Source organism: Canis lupus, chromosome 5 (assembly GCF_003254725.2).
Source record: "Canis lupus dingo isolate Sandy chromosome 5, ASM325472v2, whole genome shotgun sequence".
Taxonomy (NCBI): domain Eukaryota; kingdom Metazoa; phylum Chordata; class Mammalia; order Carnivora; family Canidae; genus Canis; species Canis lupus.
The window spans coordinates 35,066,086-35,086,882 of NC_064247.1; the positions used below are offsets into that span (position 1 = coordinate 35,066,086).

The window sequence follows — 20,797 nt, forward strand, 5'->3', positions numbered from 1 at the left end:
TTGCAAAACTGAACACGCCTTTATTTCACACCCACTGCCACCCGGTTTAGGCAGAGAAGTGCCCTGTGTCACAGTCATGATCCACATTCCCTTCCATCCATTTGGTAGGTCACTGAAAACCCGGCACATTTAAAGAAAAATCATATAAAAGATCCCTACAGAAGCTGATCTATTGGTTTTTCCCCAAATTTCCTCTTCATTAGTAAACTCAGCAGGTGCTGATGAACACAATGAAAACCTGACCGTGACATCTGTAAACACTGAAGACCTTATACACATGCGTTTTCAAGTCTAAAGATTAACTGAATGTCCAAGAGCCTGATTTGACTGTTAGCAGCCCCCAAGAACTCGAAGCAGGGAAGCAAAGGCACTATGGAAATTACACTCTTCCTGGAAAATCAGCCCCACAAGCTGGACAACGAGGGTCCAGGACACCAGCAACGCTGACCCGAGGGCCCTGCTGACGTGGGGAAACGCACCTGCCGGCCCCCTGCTTTCCTGAGGTCCATTCTGCTGGCTTCACGTTAACTTGGTCCTCTGGTCCCAGGTGACTATGTCATTGGAATCTTTACAGTTCCAAGAACTCTCTTGGCTGAACCCAAGGGTAACCTGCCCTGCCCAAAATAAAGATGCTCTTGTGGTATGAAGGCCATTCTGTAGGTTGCATATACATGTGTGTGTCTCTATATATTTTGGCTCCTATGAGAGGTAAAGCCTTTTTCCTCTTCCGCAAGAGAATCCTGCCGCTGCCGCCTCCACGCTGGCTAGCTCTTCCTTCTGTGCTCTCTCATGTGCGCGGCAATGCAACCAGCGATTTCGGCATTCTTCTTGTTCTGGCCAAAATAATCTAGGAACTGGCCATCTGGTCCAATCAAGTACATTATTATTGTGTGATCCACCTGCAGAGTAAGAGGTGGGGGGAGGGAGAGAAAGGACAAAAAGATTACCAAACATGCTGCTTATGTGACTGAGTAAACGCTACAGGAGAAGAGAATTTCACATGAATGCTTCAACAACCTTTGTTACACCTGTCGTTTACAGAATGGGTCTAAGCCTGTTATAATAAATTCATGGTGACAACTATCCAAAGTCTTCTGTGTTCCAGAACTCCGCAATGACTACTGCTCTAAACACAAGGAAGAGTCTGGAATTCTCTTGGTTCCACCTGTAACATGCGCATCCACACAATCTCTGAGTCTGCTCCTAAGACATGGCTGCTACTTTAGGAAGAACCTGCAGCTCCTTACTCCTAAATGCTGCTGACCACTTTTTATTGAGAAGAATACAGAAAACTAACTACTGCTGTTAAGTATATAATATAAATTCTAGCACAGTGTTTAGTCTTGATATCAGTGATTCAAAGGGAAATGTGGAAACAAGGGTTTTTCTCCCCTAAGAAATTCGTATACACTATGCTGAATGATCCTATCAGAAGCAGATCATCTGGAAACTAACTCCTCAGGCTGTAAATGCTACCCCTCCGAGGAGTCATCTTCAATTTATTATCTATTTTCCAGGCAGAGTTCTGAAAACATTCCTAACTCTGAGGCTTAGATTAGTCATCAATTTTTTAATTTATGTGCTTCTACCAAATCCAATTTTAAATGAGAAGACTTGGCGCCTAGAGTCCTTGGAATTTATTTCGGGCTTGATTGCTATTTGGCAAGACAAAAAGGAAGACAGAAATGTGATCACACATACCAAGCTGGCGACACCCCCCAAAGATGCCCGCCACACATTATAGGTCTGTGAGGTTATTACTTCTTTATATACACACATTCATAAAGAGGTAGCAAATGGAAAGAACCACTTGCCTGCGCACATAGGGAAGGAATGTAGGCCAAGAGCTCAAACAGCTGGTGATTTCATGTGTCTTAGAATAACGTACAGCAGGAGCGGGACAGGGGACCCACGATTCTCCACACATCTGATGGAGTCTCAGCGGAGTCTCCGGCTTGCTCTTCAAGCCTTACTCTGTAGCTGGCACCTCTCTCACTACTTTTTCCTTTTTCCTACTCTATTCTCTCTCTCTCCCTTGAAAGACTAGAATTCCAGTGGATTTTTTTTTTTACGAGTGTTTTTAATATAAATTACGTTCTAAACATAATCAAAATATTGTTCTATCCATATCTGCCAAACTGGTCAGTGGTCACATCTCGACGTTTGGCTGGCTTGTGGGCAGAGCGAACGATTGTGTATTTCTAACACAGTGTGCTTTGAAGCTCTAGTGTCTCTCGGATGGAAAAAGGAAGCTAGCATGACGCACAAGCTCTTTCACACACCACCTTAGTCCTGGAGCCAGGTATCCTAGTCCTATGCAAACAATCAAAAGGGCTTGAGAGTGAGTTTATCATTAGTAAGTGCCGGACCTCAGCCTAGAACCTGGGTCTGTCACAATCCGCTGCTTCTACTGTGGACCAGCAGTGTGGCTCTTCTAATGTGTGAGTTTTCTAGACACATGTACATGCTTCTTATGTTTTTGAAAAGGTAACATGTATACATAAAAGTGAGCACAAGAATATACAGTAAACTTATGCAGTGGAAATCTGGCACTCCTTCTAGAAACCCAGAGTCCCCCTGCTCTCCTTGGAGAAGGCCACTGTCACCAGCTCCTTCTGGATTCTTCCAGAGTAACCGCCTGCATTTATTAGTGTGTGTGTGTGTGTGTGTGTGTGCGCGCGCCGCCTGCTTCTCTCACTGCAAGCATGGAAGTAATGATATACTGTAGCTGCTTTCTAGTTTTACAGGATACTGGACTCCATTCCTCAGCAGTATGTACACAGCAGCTTTAAAAAAAACGGTTGCCTGGTGTTCAGTCTTCTCTAAGAATGATGCTGCAGGACATGGGTGTAGAAAAAAATTCCCCAAAGCAGAATCTCTAATGTAAAAGGTATTGCACTTGAAATGTGACAAACCACTCCCCGAAGAGTGTGGATCAGTTAATTCCTAATATCCATATGCACAGGAATGCCTCCTGTTCCAAATTCACTCCAACAGTGGATTCCCTCTTTTCCCAAATTTGATTTTGACAGTGTATTTCAAACTTCTGACCTCTGCTGGTCAGAACAGATTTCTGAAAGTGGCATCACATTGTATAATTTCCATTCTTTCATTTTGAGTGGAACTGAACATCTTTTCTTGGGTTTGAAAGCCAGTTGTAGTGCTTTTCTTTTTCTTTCATGAGAGAGCATGGGGGACACAGAGGGAAAGAATCTTAAGCAGCTCCACACTCAGTGGATCCTGAGATCATGATCTGAGCTGCAATCAAGACATTTGGACATTTAACTGACTGAGCCACCCAAGCGTCCCAAATTGTGTATAACACAGACTAAAGTAATAGTGTGTGCGTGTATACAGTATATATATAATACATACATGTATATATACACACACATATATATGCCATATATATATATAAATATGGCAGTGACATGCATGCTCAGCTTCCAACGGAATCCTAAGTGTCCGGCACGCCCCCTTTGCACGTACTATCAGTCTGAAGACTCCACGGGCACTCGAAAGCCAGAAGCCTCCCTTCTGCTGTTATGGAGATCTCAACCCTATGGCACTCCCTCACTCCCTATAGGCCCTTAGATCTTGATAGAAGCTTCTCATACCATTTGTGGAAGAAGATCTGTGGCCTCAGGGCACAGAAGGCGCCAGTACCAATGAGAAACCTAAGCTGGAGAGCACCTCCCCTACTGGTTGATTTAGCAAACGTATAGCAACGATCTCACGGGTTCTTCCTTGTTATTTTAATTCCAGTGCAGTTAATAACATACAGTGTTATATTAGCTTCAGGTGTACGATTCACTGGTTCTTATCAAAGGTCAAATTCTTAGGGCAGTAGACCAGTAGGCCTCAAAGTGGGGTCCAGGATGCATTCTAGAGGGTACAAGAAGTCTTAAATATCTGCATTCTAATTTTTAAAATGAAAAAGTTAATCTTTGTATTCTGGATTCTGTGCAGGACTATCTTATGACTGAATACAAATCTCAGCACCCAAATGCATGTTCATGGTTATGATCTCAGGGCACCTAGCTGTCACTGTTGGTTACAGGCAGAAACCATGAAAATGATGTGCTCTGGCTGAGTCAAGACCAACCAGTCAAGGTAGACCACACAACCCAGTGTTTCCAAGTATTTTACCAGCACATGAAGGCCAGCTGACAGTATCGTTGAGCATCTGATAGACTCTTATGATTAATCGCTTTGCCCAACCAATGTTACAGAGAAACCAGAGCCTGACAGGGAAGATACGAAAGTACTACTGCAAGGCCAACTATTAATGGACAGGAAGAAATGTCCAGATTGAGAAGAAAACTGGGTGGGCGGGGTGGTCCTGATGCCCTCTGCTGGTGTTTCACAGTGACAGCACAGGTAAGAGAAGGAACAAGGCAATGGGGACATCCTCCCAGGGGAGAGGCTGGAGGGGGAGTGCTGGTGAATGCCACAGCAACTCTTCCATGTAAACACAACCTCCTCGCTGTCCTTCATCATCCGAAAGCAAACATAAACACAGAATTGTGCAAAGCATCGAGTTTCTAGAAAAATAAACCTTATGGAAAGTCTACCTTCTAATAGCTTTCAATCTTTTCTCTTGCTTTTCAGAATTCTTATCCATTCCAAAAATGCAGTTCCCCACATTCCCCATGGCCTCACACTGCTTCTTCTGCCTCCTCCCTGGGACATGTGGAGAACCTACACGATGTTTTGAACCCAAATAAGCTTTGTCCCCAAACAATGGCTTCTCTTTATTTCCAACATGGTATCTAAGCATCATTTCTATTAAATCTAAAATACCATTTGCCATGTATTTTCCCATAATTTTATGGGCCACCTAAAAACAAAAACAGGCAATGAGGTTATGAGAATAGTGAATATACATTAAACCAGCATCCTTAAAAAAACTATACTTTTGTTGCCCTTTCAAATATCCCAAATTCCTGAGGAATCTGTGATCTCAGCTTTTCTTTCATTTCTGAAAAGCCAGTCGTTTGAGCTGTACGACTGTGTGGGGCCTGAGAGCTGGCCCGTGGGAGATGCCTGAACATTTACTTACTATGTAGTCCTCATCCTCGTCCTTGGGGCCAGGGCTGTAGTATACCCTGTATGCTCGGGCCACTTGATCAATCTCCTCTTTGGTGCCTGTCAGCCCAATCAGTTTAGGAGAAAATTCTAAATAAAAAATCAGAAACACAGTGAAAAATGAGAAGCAAGCAAAACTACCCCACCCCCCATTTAAAAAACCTCAGTTATAAAGCAGCTCCTGCTGCCACTTTCTTCCAATGGGTATCTGAACACTCCCTCGTGATTCACAGGAAAAAGAAATGTACACAGAACAAATGCAAATACTCCTTTGTAATAAAGAAGTCACAGTCACCAAGACAGGCCACATTCTGGGCCATTAAATGGACCCTAACAGATTTAAAAGGACAGAAACCATATGATGTGCACTTTCAGATCATAGCAGAGTTAAAATAGAAGTAACAGAAAGGTAAGTGGAAAATCCCAAAACACATGGAGATGAAACAAACTTCTGAACAATATGTGGGTCAAATAAGAAATATCAAGAGAAATTTACAAGTATTTTGAACTAAGTGACAATGAAAACTTATCGAACTTTGTGGGACGCAGCCCAAGCAGTGCTTCTGGGGTCATGTGGCACTGAAATTTGTATATTGGAGAAGACAGACCTAAAATCAGGAATCTAATTATCCTCCTTAGGAAGCTAGAGAAAGAAAAGCAAATTAAATCCAAAGTGAACAGAAAAGAATTAGAACAGAAATCAATGAAACTGAGAACAGGGAATCAGTAAAGAAAAAGCAATGAAACCCAAAGCTGGTTCTTTGTAAGTCAGATCCTTTCAAAATGATCTTGTAAAGATCTGGAGGAAACATATTCTATGTTATTTAAACCACATTTAAAAAAATTTAGTTGTTTTTAAATACTTAGACATACTTCTGACATATGCTGAAGTTTACAGATATTGTCATGAATTAAGCAGTTTTTCACTGTATCCTGAAAAAAATGTTTGCTTCACGATAGTTCTCATTTTCTAGCAAGTAATCTCACAGCATGCACCTGATGTATGGCTGTATGGTTTTTGGGATTCGTGTAAGTGAGCTAAAGTCATTTAAAACACCTGGATGTATCAGACTGGAGAGATGACAGTCCAACACTTATTAATTGCATTACCTTCTCCCAAAGGTAGAGAAAAAAAGCCTACTGTCATTTCTAATTCATCCTAAATTGATAAACTGTTCACATACTGAAAAAGTAGGATGGCTTTTCTTTTCTGCTCTGAGAGAAAAGTAAACGAAGTCTAAATTCACTGCATATCAACACCTTTTTAAAAATATTGTTGAAACTGTAATAATTTTCTACATATGAACTTGAATTATTTTTAATGCCGCCCCCTATTCCAATGCAATTAGTAAAGATTATATCATCATTTACTGTATGTATGTCCTGGTGAAGAATATTAGTGTAGGGTTTTTGCATTTGAATTATGAGAACTTAGCTCTCTCCTCCTCTGGGGACATTTAGGACTTGGTTAACATGTGGTAACAAACAAGTGCCAACATCACACACTTACATTGGAGATCATCTGTCACCCAATGAATTACACCTGCTGCTTACTGCTTTAGAAAATAAACATGATATTGTTCAAATTCTAGCTAAACTTGTATGCCATGAGCATAAATTCACCTTAAATATCTAATAAAAACTGTACAACTTCAAGAAAACATAAACTTCTGTAACCTTCAGTTGGGGAAAGATTTCTTCCAAATGAAACCAAAAGAATTATCTATAAAAGAACACACTAATAAACTGGATTTCATCAAATTGAAAGCTGCTCTTCAAACCACATTAAGAGACTGAGATGACAAGCCACAGACTGTGAGAAAATATCTGCTAATCATACACCTGTAAGACTCAAATTGGGAATATGCATGATAAAGGAATACAAGTAAAACGAATAGCCCCAGAAATGAGCAAAAGTTGTGAAAAGACACTCATCAAAGACATACAGATGGTAAGTAAGTACATGGAAAGATGCTTCATATTTTTTTCCTGAAGATTTATTGAGAAAATGAGCAAGTGGGGGAGGGACAGATGACAGAATGAGAAACCCAAGCAGACTCCTCCCTGAGCATGGAGCCCAACATGGGGCTCGATCTCATGACCCCAAGATCAGGCCTGAGCTGAAACCAAGGGTCGGATAATTTAACCAACTGTGCCACCCAGGAGCCCCGGATGTGTACTACCAATGGTCGTTAGAACAAAGCATATCAAATCCACGATGATCTACCATCGAACACCTACTGAAGTGGCTAAAATTAAAGGCCGACCACATCAAGTGTGGTGAGGATGGGCAGGAGCTAGAGCTCTCACACGTGGCTGGCAGGAATGTAAAAGTGTGCAACCACTTTGGAAAACTGTCAGTTTTCTTAAAAAGCAGGAAGGTGCACCTACTACATGATCCAACAATCCACTCGTATGAATTTACTCAAGAGAAATGAAAAGTATGTGTCCGTATAAAGACTTGTACATGAATGCTCTCAGCAGCTCTACTTATAGCAGCCTCAAACTGGAAGTAACTCCAATGTCCATCAACAGAATACTGCTCAGCAATAAGAAAGCGAGCTTCTGATCAGGCTAAAGAATGCATGAGTCTCAAAAGAATTCTGCTGCAAGAAGCCATTAAAAAGAGTATACAGTGTATAACTGTTTGCATAAACTACTAGAAAATGCAAACTATTCCATGTTGACAGAAAGCAGATCAGTGGTTGCCCAGGGACAGGAGGGGTGCAAGGGAAACTCTTGGGGGTGACAGGTACATCCATTTTTTTTGGCTGTGGTGATGGTTTCACAAGTGGAGACATATGACAAAAGGTAATAAACTGTACACTTTAAATATGTGCTGCTGTACATCAATTACAGCTCAATAAATATGTTAAATAACAAGAGACAGCAGCTCCTTCTCCAAACATACTCTGAAATAACCTCAAAGCTTTAGATACGTGTTACAATGTGTCATATGATAAAATTAAACATAAAACTATTCATTACCCTTTTGACCATAGCCTAAATCAATTTCACCATAATTAAAATTTAGAATTCCAATTCCTGATTTTTCAGCACCCACGTTCCTGTCACTCCTATAACAAAACAGATTTTTGTGCTCATCATTTTTCAGCTGAAAAAACTTGAATCCTGAGAAATTACACAATTTAGCCAAGTTCATGAGAACCCGAACATTCATCCTTAATTCTACCATAACTTAATCTTTTTTTTTAAAGTGCCTTCTCATAGGTTTTAACCTGCAGGTGAAGAAATTCTTCCATGAAAAGTTATACATGTGTCTGTCATAGTAAGTGTTCTGGATTTATAAAATATGTATTGGGACCTCAATCTGTATATAAAGTCTCTAATCTCCCAATCTACATACTCCCAGGATGTACGTTTGTCCTAATTTTACAGAATGGGGTAGACCTGGAATTAGAAGCAATGTGTCCTCACTCTGTACTCAAGGTTCTGTCAGCTTTGTGGATATATGAAGGCCAAGTCTAGTCCTTCCTGTGACAAAAGAAACAGAGCTGTGCGCTAGGAATTGAGAAACTTGTTTATTTATTTGCTTATCAGCCACAGTCACAACTCAGCCTCACCTTTTTATTCGCCTGTAAACCTGATGATAATATTTGTTCTCCCTATTTCATGAGGCATGGAGGTCAAATGAGTTGATCTTTCAAAAACTCTAGGAGCTTAAAGAGATGTAAAGTATTATTATTATTAAGATTTTTATTTGTTAAGAGAGAGCATGCGCACACATGCATGTGAGTGGGAGTGGGGGGGAGAGGGAAGGAGATGGAATCTTCAAGCAGACTCTGCTGAGCATGAAGCCCAACATGGGGCTCGATCTCATAACCCTGAGATCATGACCTGAGGCAAAATCAAGAGTCAGATGCTTAATTAGCAACCGAGCCACCCAGGAGCCCCAAGATGTATTGTTAATACGACATACCTTTCACATAATTTGCGATGGCTTCCTTTGTGTCCCTTTCTGGGTCAATAGTGATGAAAAGCGGAGTTAAATTTGGCAGAGTTGGAATACTATCTGAAAGAAAGTTCTCATTGGTCAGTATTCACACTCTAAGGGAAAAGAGGAACATCAACAATTACAGAGGAGAGTAGTTAATGTTATACAGCGAGGAGTTGAGGAAACAGGGGAGCACCTAACATTCTAGTGGAGAGGATGGGGCAGGGGATCGGATGGCCTGCAGGAGGAGCAGATGTACACGGTGTCTGTGGTGGAACCAGGTAATTATCTTACCAAACACCTGCACCAGTGTGTGCCTTTTACCTGGATCACGACATGTGACTATCTTGTGTCCTGATCCAATCTGATGTTTGTAGTTTGCCCCCCACACCGTATCTCAAGGACAAGAGAGACTATCAATAAGGGCTGAACCCCCTGAAACAGTCTATTTTAAAAAGGACGTACCCTGCCTTCTCATTGGTGCTAATAAATGCCACTGAGTGCATATCACAGACTGCACGCCCAATTTTCCAGTCTGTCTGTCACGGGGATGAAGGCAGTGTCAGGGATGGGCATGTACAACCAAGGAAGGGACACAATGCAGAGCTATGGGAAACCCAACCTCCCCGACATGTTTAAGCAACTTAACATTTAGCATCAGAACAACTCCCTCTGCTAGAGAATAAGGTCACAGGAATCAAAGCAGCAAACAAGTGCAATGCTTAGATTTTGTTCTCACAATGAGCCCAAGTGATTCCAACACCCGACATGACAGTAATTCAAGAATGTGAGAAGCATGGTGACATTAAGTAAATGTACTTTTTACAGTTGGTGATGGCTTACCTATTTCATCCACGACTTGAATCATTTTTTCTAGTTCTTCTGGACAGACATCAGGACAATGAGTGAAACCGAAATAAATCAACACCCACTGACCCACATAGTCTCTGTCCGTTTTGGGCTCTCCAGTGTGCGTGGTGAGGGAAAATGGGCCCCCGAGCAAAGGCTTTCCCAGGCTTCGCTGCCGCTCCTTCTCCAGCTCTTGAAGAGATACAAACACGCACGGTCAAAAGTCAGTGTAACCACAGGCACCGAACTGCCTGATGTACAGTCAGTTCTACAGTCATGCCTGTTGCGGCAAATGGTGGAAATGAGTCTGGAATGTGGAAAACAGTCTGTTTTCAAGAAGCTTAAAAAATCTCTCAAGGAAAACAAGTATACAACAATGAACAAAATCAAATGAATTTGATTTTGCTATGATACATAGCAAGGACACTAAGAAAACAAAGCGGTGAAGAGATTTCTTCCTCTTCTGGAATGACGTAGTCCTGCCGTCAGACGTGGCCATGATAGGCTGGGGGATAGGCTGCAGCAGCCCAGACCAGACTGTCTGGGCCCAAGGTGTGTACCCAGTGTCAGGAGTCTTAGCCCGAGGGTCCCAAGGAGGGCACCTGACCGGGGTGGGGACAGTGGCCATGGGACCTCACACAAGGGATCAATAGTAAATAAGCATGTTAAAGATAAGAATCACACATGGCAAGAGAGGTAGAAGGGTGGACAGATGGACAGGATGCATGCTGTAGTACTGTGCAGCAACTGAAGGTGCCAATAAGAACTTGTGGCTGCAATATATACAGATATAGAAGTAAATGCATCTATAAGTACATACGTTTATCTTCTAGCTGGGTCCCCAGAGAGGAGAGGACCCTGGAGCAGACACAACCCAGCAGTGATGAGCCCATGTTCTGATTTCTAAAGATCATCCTCCACTAAAAGGAAACAGGGCTTTTTGGAGAAATGGCTGGTATTGGAACTATGGTAGAGAGGTCCAAGACGAGCCAGATTTAAGGAAGAACTAAGAACTTTGAAGACACGTCAAAAAGAACAGGAGCTTGCTCGGATCCCAGGGACCAATGCGGAACAATTTGAGCATCAAAATAAAGAGATTATGAAGGCATAGGAAAGCACGAGTCCATAAGGACATACATAAATGGGGAGTCTTGTGGGGGACTGAATATATTATGTATGAAAATACACACCATAAAATACAAATTAACCATGTTTTCCATAGAGAAGCCCGACAGATGCATGATCAACCTGAACATTATCAGTAATGGGACAAAATGAGATCACATGATACCAGACTAGAAGCAGTGAGAATACAGCATCACTTTTATGAGATTCCTGCTGAAAGGACACATGTGGGTTTGTCTGACTCCCTAATAATCATGAAGAATCCTCATTCTTGGTTATGAGGAATCAAACTCAAACTAAAGGACATTTCACAAAATAACTGGCCTGTAATCCTCAAAGTTCTCAAGGTCATGAAAGTCACATGAAGACTGAGAAACCGCTACAGATTGAAGGGGACTACAGAGAAAAGAAGATACAGGTATGTTTCTGAACCGGATCCTTCTGGGATAAAAAACATCAAGTTGCAAAACTTGAATGAGGTCTGAATACTGAATGGTAGTTAACATGTCAATGTTAGTTTTCTGATTTTGACGGCTACATTATGATTATGTTGACGAACATACTTATTCATAAAAAGTACACAGTGAAGTTTTTAGAGATGATGAGACAGCATGTCAGCAAAGACTCTAAAATGATTTAGAAATACTTTTAGTAGTTTTATAATAATTTTTTAGACTTTATTTATTCATGAGCGACACAGAGAGAGGCAGAGACATAGCCAAAGGGAGAAGCAGACTCCCTGTGGGGAATGATGGACTCGATCCCAGGACCCCGGGATCACGCCCTGAGCTGAAGGCAGATGCTCAACCACTGAGCCACCCACCAGGTGCACTTACAACAATTTTTTATAAAACAAGCATTACTATAAATAAATAAATAAATAAATCAATCAATCAATCAATCAATCAATCAAGTATTACTGCAGGCGAAATTCCAAACTGAACTCAAAAGCTTGCATATTCTAGAACTGTCTCTGCCACTACAGTCCTAGTTTCTCAGATTTGTTTCTTTGTGAAACTGTAGGATCTTAATTTCTTATTAGAATATGAAAATCGCATAATAAAAGTGATTGTTATGCAAAATCAACATCATATGTTGATATGGATCTTATAATGCTAAGATTCTAAAACCCATGAATTCTCACGTATATAATTTATTAAAAAAATTTTTTTTTAAAATTTTCATGGATTTAAAAACATCCTTTGTATCATGGCATCAAAATTGACTCTAAAGAACCATGACAGATTGAAGTGATATTTTAAAGGTTTCCTGGAAACTTCTAAACCAAATCTTAAAAGCCTGGAATATTCACTAAAATATAAAGTGCATGCAAACAATTTCTAAACACTTCCCATGCTAATCTGGAGCAGTTCCTGGCACCCCCTGACCAGGTTCTCCCTATCTGTCCATCATCCACGGTCAGCCTCTGGCCTCTGCCGATACTCCGTGGTCTGCAGTGCAGGTTGGCCCTTGTGAAATCTTTTACTCCTGTGTCTGCTTCCCTGTAATATGCACCTCGATGGCTGGACTATGCCTCAATCATCTTTGTACCCTCTGGGCTTCTAATCACCCACATCCAAGCCTGTCCACAAGTCTTTTCATTCTGACTAGATCCTGGACCTGATCAAATGAAATGAAAAAATGAAAAAAAAAAAAAACAAAAAAAAACAGATGACTTCGAAATCAAGTGAATAGTATTGCACCTATTAAAATTTCTTACTTTAGACAAATGAGCCATGCATGGTTATATAATTTGTTAACCGGGAAGCTAGGCGAAAGATACACAGGAACTCTGTAGACCACCTTTAGAACTATTCTGCTCCTATGAAATTATCTAAAGATAAGAAGTCTAAAAACAAAATAAAAGATGCTAGAGAAGAAGAATTTTATTCAGAGCTAACCAGAGAATGTCTACTTACTCCGTGTCTTTTCTTTCTTGAAGTACTTCATTCCAGCCAGTAAAGCTCCACCAATTGCAAACGTGAATGCCAAAGACTTCCAGGAAACAGGCTACTGGGGCAGAGATTTCAGATATATATTAGTAAGATGCAAACATTCAACCACACTGAATTCACTCCGGTGGTCTTTCATAGACATGAATACAAGTCCTGATCCTGTTAAATATACAGAAGGCCTCCTGTTCCTCTGGGGGGAGGAAGTACCCAGAGTCTGGAGGCACTTTACACCGCGGTGATCACAATCACGGAGGCATTCATTTCCAAAGGGAAACTCCGTAAGTCCATTCCAGGTGAATGAGACCCAAAGCTCAAGTCTCACAACTGTTCCCTCCGTGCGACCCCGACTGCCACCTGCTGATTTCAAAACCCGTTACTTAGGTGACTGTGCTGACTGATAACTAGGAACACAAAACAAAGAAAATTCGGTTTGACCCAACTCTGGCTTCCAGAAATACCAGAGCCAAAGCAGAAACGGAGCTCCTCGCAAATTACTTGTCTGCACTCTTTTTCCAGTCCCGAGGCAGATGTCCGCCTCCTCGGCCTCCCCCCGCCCCAGCTTCTAAAGCCCACCCCTCTCAGCTGTCAAGTTCTCCTGCGGTCGGACGAGAACCTGAGAAAGGTGTAGTAAGACGGCCTATCCCGCACGCAACCACGACGCGCATCTCGCCTTGCTCCATTCCAACCCACACGGCGACCCTCTCAAGGGGGTTCAAGCGACAGAACTAAAGATGCTCCGAGCCCTCAATCCCGGCCGACGCGAGGCCGAGACCTCCGAGGAGAACGCGAACCCTATCTTGGGGGCATCTGGGGCGGAGCGGGCGCCGCAGCGCGCTGCAACCCAAGCCCGAGACTGCAGCGGCGTGGGGAAGCCGTCGGCTGTCACGTCCTCCGCTCGGGGCAGGAGGGCGCGGGGCCCGCGCGGCCGGGCCGCGGACGGTCTCCGAGGTGGCCAGCAAGGCGGCGGGGGCGGGGCGGGGTGGGGTGGGGGGGGCGCGGCGCCGCAGGCCGCGGTGCAGGGAGGGCTGCAGGGCCGCACTCACCCCGGGCTTGGAGGGGCGCGTGGGGTCTCTGCGGCCCTTGGGCTCCGAGCCGGACGACCCCGGCGGGGGCGGCATCGCCGTGCTCACGCGCCGCCCTCCCCGGCCGCGGCCAGCGAGCTCCGAGGCCCGCCACGCGCAGACTTGCCTCCGCCAGACGCCGCCGTCGGTGCCGGCGCTGCCGTGGGCCGGGGCCCAGACCCCGAGCCCGCGAGGCAGCAGCCGCCACAGTCGGGCCCCCGGAAGCCGCACGCCCGGGCCGGGGAGCAGCCACAGCCCCGCCATGACCGCGGCGGTCCGCGCCTCCTCGGGCCCGCCCCCCGACTTCCGGCGCCGCGGCCACTTCCTCCGGAAGTCGCAGGGGGCCGCTCTTTCCGCTCGGCTCGCTGGTGGCGAGGTCGCCCAGCCGGTAGCCAGGGAGCCCGCGGCCGCGGAGCCGGCGCGCGGTAGGTGGTTCCTCGCGGCGGAGGCGGGTCCGGCCGCGGCTGGGCGGGGGCTTGGCGGCGCGGGCGGGCGCGGGCGTGGGCGGGCGCGGGCGGCTGCGGCGGGCTCGGGCTCGGGCGCGGGCGCGGGCGGGCGCGGACCGCCTGGGCAGCACCCCCAGCCGCGCGGCCCCCGCTGCATCGGTCCTGGGGTGCGGGCCGGCCCGTTGCACTCGGCGTCCGGGGCTTACTCCCGGGGGTGGCCCTGGGCGGGCTGGGGCGGTGAGCGCGGCGCCGAGTGTGCGCTCCCGGTGCGTCGGCTCGGGGCGAACCCCGCACCCCCCGGCGACCTCGGGGCACCTCTGGCGCCGGGCTGGCCGGGCTTCAGGTGTGCGGATGACGTCCTCCCTGGGACCGCGCCTGGCGCCAGGCCGGGGACAGCCCAGCCGTCCTCGCGGGCCCCGAGCATCCTCGCGGGCTGCTGCAGCTGCAGCTTGTGCACACGCGGCCTCTTTGCCTGTGTTTCCATCCCGGTGTCTGCACCCCTAAGGCCTCCCGTGCCCTGCCCACCTCCGCGCTGGATTGCCAAAACAGAAAAACACGTGGGGCGGGGGCAAAGAAAAACCCTTCTACTTCTCCTCCTTGACTTCAGATTCTGCTCCTGCGTGCCTTGTCTCAGGGAGCTTGCCCCGAGCAGAAGCCCCCGCGTGCCCCACTGCGTGTGGGTGTGCAGCCGGCATAACTCGCCGAGTGAGTGTGCTCCTCCCTCCACAGTCAGGCTGGACTCTGCTGATACCCGCATTTCTTCATTCCCGAGTTGAACTGGGATTTTCTGGAAGTTCTGCACTTTTTTTTTTTTTAAATTTATTCAGGAAAGACACAGAGAGAGGCAGAGACACAGGCAGAGGGAGAAGCAGGCTCCCTGCAGGGAGCTGGATGCTGGACTCGATCCCAGGACCCCAGGGTCACGCCCTGAGCCGAAGGCAGACGCTCAGCCACTGAGCCCCCCCAGGTGTCCCAGGTTCCGCACTTCAGATCCTTCTCAAACTAATTTTTCAAAAAACAAACAAACAAACAAACAAACAAATTTTTCTGCCCTGAGGTTTCCCGTGGGTGAGGGTTCTCCTACTTGCCTGTTTCGGTGGCTATTTCCCCGCCCTGGGAGAAGTTTTTCCCCCAATTGCCAAAAAGACACAAAAATACCTTCCTCCTTCAGGCAGTGAACATCTAAAAATTTTGTTCATCTTTCTCATTGCTCCACTGTGTGTTAATTATGTCAGTCATACAAATTTTCTACTCTATTTTGTTCTATAAAATGTTTTGGTTTGTTGTTTTGGTTATCTTGAGATTCACTAGGCAGATGTATTTTCAGGTAATTAAAAATACATTAGTTGAATCTCACAAGTGCCCATGAGAGTTATTTCCCTTTAGGAAAACCTGGGACTGCAGGTCACTTTCAGGTCTTCCAATTTCAAAGCTTTCAGCAGCCATCCTCCTGCCTCTTAAGTAAAACCTAGGTAACTTCACAAATAACGGTGCACTCCAAACTTTTAGAATAAACCTCACTTAAAACTCGGGATTTTCCTTTCTTTTCAAGAGCACATTATTTCCTTGGATCTTTTGATTTGTCCAGACTTTTTTCTTCTCTAAACTTTTTAAAAACTTCATAGACATTTAGAAACATGCAGAAAAGCAAGAGAGCGCAAACCTCACGTGCCCATTATCGGCTTCAGCAGTCATCCTCCACTCACCCACTCTGTGTGTGTATCTGGTGGAGGATGCAGGGTATTTTGACAAAGTCCCATGGCATTGGCACGTTTATTAATTCTGCATTTCCTCATTGGAGGTGTCTGGGTTTTCTTTTTCCTCTCTCTGTCCACCAGGACAGTCTTTTTGAGCTCCCTGGCACCTCCCAGAACCATACAATAAGAGACAAAAGGCATGAACTAGTGGATAGAGTCAGTTCCCTGCCCACTGGGGTTTTTTGGACCCGCCTGACTTACTTCTGATCCTAATAGTCTTTCCTTACACGTAGCCTTGTCTCTCCTGCTTGCTTCACATCTTTAACAGATGGCAGTATCAGTTTGCATTTCTGTGTTTAAAAGTAATGTCTTTATTTTGTAAAACTGTATGTTCCCTGCTGTATGTCTTGGACATTTCTGATCTCTTTTCTTCCCCCAGAACACATTACTGTTTTGAAGTGTGTGGCCCTCACTGCTTCCCTGCACATTGCTTAATTTTCTTGAAAAAGTTGGCAAATCTTAGTTTACCCTTGAGTTTCTTCTCTAAATTGAACTGTATTCCAGTGAAAGGTGTATCTGATGGGACTTTTCATATAACATGACAGGAATCTTAGAGCCAGTTCAATTTGACTAGATTCAGAGGAAAATTTATTTATTTATTTATTTATTTATTTATTTATTTATTTATTTATTTATTTGAGAGAGGGAGAGGGAGTGTGTGAGCATGAGGGTGGGAGGGGCAGAGAGAGAATGGGAGAGAGAATCCTAAGCGAGCTCTGTGCCGAACGCCGAGGGGGCTCCTGAGATCATGACCTGAGTCGAACCAAGAATCGGACACTTAACCAACTGAGCCCTCAGAGGAGAATGTAATGGCTGATGGAATTGAATGACCAAGAGTAGTTCTAGCAGGAACAGGTGGATCCCAGTATTCAACTGATGTTTCCAGGACTTGACTTCTTTGCATCATTCAAATGTGCTTCCTTCCAGGTTGGGCTTCTTCTCAGGTAACCTTCCCCAGCAGCTCTGGCCTTCGTTGTCAGCTTCACAAATGTGGTTGCAGCAAAAGCCCCTGCGCTAATGCTCAGGGTGATATGCTTACTTCCAACTGATCAGAGGGAAACTGGGCACTTACAGGCCAGGCCGGGGTCATGTGTGTGCTTTTCAGACACGTGCATAGCCAGGGGGTAAAGGTCATAGCACATGCAGCAATGCAGGGATTTGTGTGGATGCCTAGAGAGACTAGGGCTGCTATTACCAGAAGAATAGGAAATGAATACTAACTAGGCAGGCAAAAATAATGGCTTCTCCTAGAAGATCACTAAAAGCTCCCTCTGGGAGATCCGCCATACAGATCATCACCTTATAGCCTCTGAGTTTATTTATTTATTTTTAAAGATTTATTTATTCATGAGAGACACAGAGAGGCAGAGATATAGGCAGAGGGAGAATCAGGCTCCCCATGGGGAGCCCTACGTTGGACTCGATGCCTGGACTCCGAGATCATGACCTGAGCTGAATGAAGGCAGATGCTCAGCCACTGAGCCACCCAGGCGTCCCTACAGCCTCTAAGTTTAAAGACAAAAACAAACAAGCACATTTGGCAAGGGATAAAAGCCTCCCCAGAATCTGCTTTCTCTTAAGCTCTGGTAATCATGTTCCAGTGATAACATGTACCCAGTTATCTTCTGTTTGGATTCTCCTACTAATCTGTATTTTGAATCACAAATATTTGAAACCAAATAAGACTACAGATTTTCATCTAACTTAGATGAATTTGATATTTTATGTATCTGAGTTCTCCACCCTTCAAATCAGATGATCTCCCCCACCCTGCACACATAATAGCTGCCCTGGTATCTACTGGGGTTTTCGGATGGGGACTGCAGAAGGAAACGAGCAAATGAAAAAAAAAAAAAAAGTGTTATAACACCAAGCTGCTCTTCAGGATTTCTAGCCTTTTTCTAGTGCTGCTTTATACCTGTGTTAGGGCTAGTTCTACCCAATCCAATTAAGGAAGAAAGGAAAGTAATTGGGTGGATCACATAGAATGTGTGTCCTTTAGTGACAGTGATTTCAGAATGAAAAGAGACCTCTGATTCTCAAATTGAAGTCTGGCTCCCTTATGGGCTGTGGAGTTGTCACCCCCACCTCGGACAGCAGCCCTCTGTCAGCTAGGATTTCACACGTCTGCGGATGATTAAAGAGAACTCAGTAGCGGTAGGGGCTGCTGGAGACCAGGAGTCTGAAAGTAATTTTAGAAATTCCACATGAAGTTGTTTTAGAAACAAGGAGCTTTAATAAACTTAGATGCCATGGTGCAGTCTATTGCCATAGACTTTATAGTAAGAGTAGTTGATTCTTTAGGGTCATGGCCTTTGGTTTTTAATTTAATTCTTAGTGGTTTTGGCTCTTTTGAGGCATTACAAATGGTTATAAATTTAGATTGTAAATAATCTAATAAAATAATAGATTTTCAGGTCTAACTCCTTTGTTCTCGGCTAGTGTGGCAGGGCACAGATCACATGTGAGAAGAAAAGATGATGTATTTTCCATTTTGGTTGTGAGGGTAGTTAATATTTATGTTTAAAAAAAAGCTGGTTCAAATTCGAATCCAGCTGTTGAATAACCAAGAACCATTTCTCAGAAATGAAGATCATCACATCAATATTATAGCTAGTTTTTGTGCTGGATTTAGTTTCTTTATTTAAAATGATTCCTCTCCTTTCTTCATCTCTTCCCCCTGTTATTCCAGATAGAAAATATGAGCAAGTTCTTTCAAGCAACCTACACGCCAAAGAAGAGAAAAGATCTGGCCTGACACAAAATAACCTGTAACAGGAACCTAGCCAAAGTACAATGAACAAGTGTAATATGTAACTTTCTATAAAAATCCTGAGGTTGTGATAGAATTATTTTTTGTGTTTGTGGAAGAAAGTACTGTGTGTATGTGTAAAAAAACTAGTGTAGATTTCTTAAAAATCACAAGTTCTACCAGATGTGAATTTGACTTTCCTGGATTTAGAATGCCTGTTCAATAATAGGATAATACCTTTTTTTGTAAATTGTTTCTCTTCTGAAGAATAGAGGTTATTTTACAGAGGAGAGGGCTAAACTGTTTCAAGGACTTGGTACTTTGTCTCCAGGACAATTGGACTTGAAGGCTCATGTGTTTCTCTCTTTATTATTAATACTTTACCATCCTCTTCGGCCCATTTGGAAAAGTAAAATGTTTATAGCATTATAACGTTTTTTTCCTTCATCTCATTTATCTAGAAAGCTGTTTGGAGGTTATGGACGATAAGCCTGGAACCCTGAGTGAGAATTCAGAGCTTCTCTTCTCCTTTGGGGTAATAGCAGACATTCAATATGCTGATTTAGAAGATGGCTATAATTTCCAAGGAAACAGGCGGAGGTACTACAGACATAGTCTTCTTCACTTGCGGGGTGCCATCGAACACTGGAATACAGAGGGCCGCCTACCCTGCTGTGTGCTTCAGCTTGGAGATATCATTGATGGATACAACGCACAGTATAAAGCCTCCGAGAAGTCGCTAGAACTTGTTATGAACACTTTCCAGATGCTTAAAGTCCCGGTTCACCACACGTGGGGGAACCATGAGTTCTATAACTTCAGCAGAAACTACCTGATGAATTCTAAACTTAACACAAAGTTTTTAGAAGACCAGATTGTGCATCACCCTGAGACTGTGCCTTCGGAGGATTACTATGCCTATCACTTTGTCCCGTTCCCTCACTTCCGGTTCATTTTACTGGATGCTTACGACTTGAGTGTCTTAGGCGTGGATCAGTCCTCTCCAAAATACCAGCAGTGTCTGAAGATACTGAGGGAGCACAATCCTAATTCGGAGTTGAATAGTCCGCAAGGTGAATTATTCCTTTGAGCTGAGAATCTAATACATTGTCTTTACATTCTTCAGCTACCTTTTATTCAGCAGGAAGATGGATGATTAAGGTAAAAGTATATTGTCGCTGTCGTTCAGGGGCAGGATTTCTCACAGGCCTCACGGCGCATGGATTGGTTGCAGCTGGTTCAAGATTCATTCATTTAACGGGTATCTGAAAGCCTGCTCTGGGCCAGTCCCTTTTTCCAGGGCTAGCTCTTCAGAGCCAGAAGTAATGCTGACAGTGTCACCTTTGTGGATGGGTTTTTTTTTTGTTGTTGTTGTTGTTTTTTAATGGGATGGGTGGAGTGGAGGAAGCAAGAGAAGTAGGTGGGCAGGACAAACCAAAAACAAACAGAATTATGTCCACAGCAATAAATGCTGCCAGGAAAATTATGTGTAATGTTAAAGACAAGGACTCAGGATAGTGTTTTAGCTTAGCTGGTCAGAGGTGGCCTCTCCAGGGAGGAAAAACATTGAAGCAGAAACTTAAATGCTTGGAAGGACATTGAGGTTGTCCTTGGGAAGTGTGGGATGGGCGGAGTGTTCAGGACAGAGAGGGGGACAGATGGAAAGGTACTGAGTACAGTGACACCCTGGCATCATTAAAGGACACAGGAAATGGCCAATGGGGTGCAAGGTGATTGTCTCCGTGGACACAGTCAGGAGCCTGTGTTTGGTGTTCAATGTAACGCGGAGCTAGCAAGGTTAGCAGACAA

The 20,797-nt window shown here is 44.3% G+C and overlaps 2 protein-coding genes across 4 annotated transcripts in view; one reads left to right on the forward strand and one right to left on the reverse strand.

Moving 5' to 3' along the window:
• LOC112647362 (protein SCO1 homolog, mitochondrial) lies at positions 1–14,347 on the reverse strand. Its single transcript, XM_025428367.3, has 6 exons — positions 14,016–14,347; positions 12,937–13,027; positions 9,887–10,084; positions 9,029–9,121; positions 5,063–5,178; positions 1–899 (listed from the first exon to the last, which is right to left on the reverse strand). Exons 1-6 carry the CDS (start codon positions 14,295–14,297, stop codon positions 765–767), a joined length of 915 nt encoding a protein of 304 aa, XP_025284152.1. The 5' UTR covers positions 14,298–14,347; the 3' UTR covers positions 1–764.
• ADPRM (ADP-ribose/CDP-alcohol diphosphatase, manganese dependent) overlaps positions 14,338–20,797 on the forward strand; it is a 19,157-nt gene continuing 12,697 nt past the window's right edge. For all 3 annotated transcript variants that reach the window (XM_035716696.2, XM_025428366.3, XM_049110227.1), the window contains exons 1-2: positions 14,338–14,458; positions 19,450–20,061. In XM_035716696.2, coding sequence (XP_035572589.1) covers positions 19,467–20,061 — 595 coding nt within the window. In that variant the 5' untranslated portion in view covers positions 14,338–14,458; positions 19,450–19,466. The remainder of the gene's footprint in view (positions 14,459–19,449; positions 20,062–20,797) is intronic.

What these genes read in the sequence shown, in the direction of transcription:
- LOC112647362 (XM_025428367.3), bottom strand. Translation starts at nt 14,297, where the DNA reads ATGGCGGGGCTGTGGCTGCTCCCCGGCCCGGGCGTGCGGCTTCCGGGG. An exon ending in TCAAGTCGTGGATGAAATAG is followed by an intron (nt 9,122 to 9,886) that starts GTAAGCCATCAC and finishes ACTTTCTTTCAG; the next exon opens with ATAGTATTCCAACTCTGCCA. An exon ending in ACGAGGATGAGGACTACATA is followed by an intron (nt 900 to 5,062) that starts GTAAGTAAATGT and finishes CTTACTCTGCAG; the next exon opens with GTGGATCACACAATAATAAT.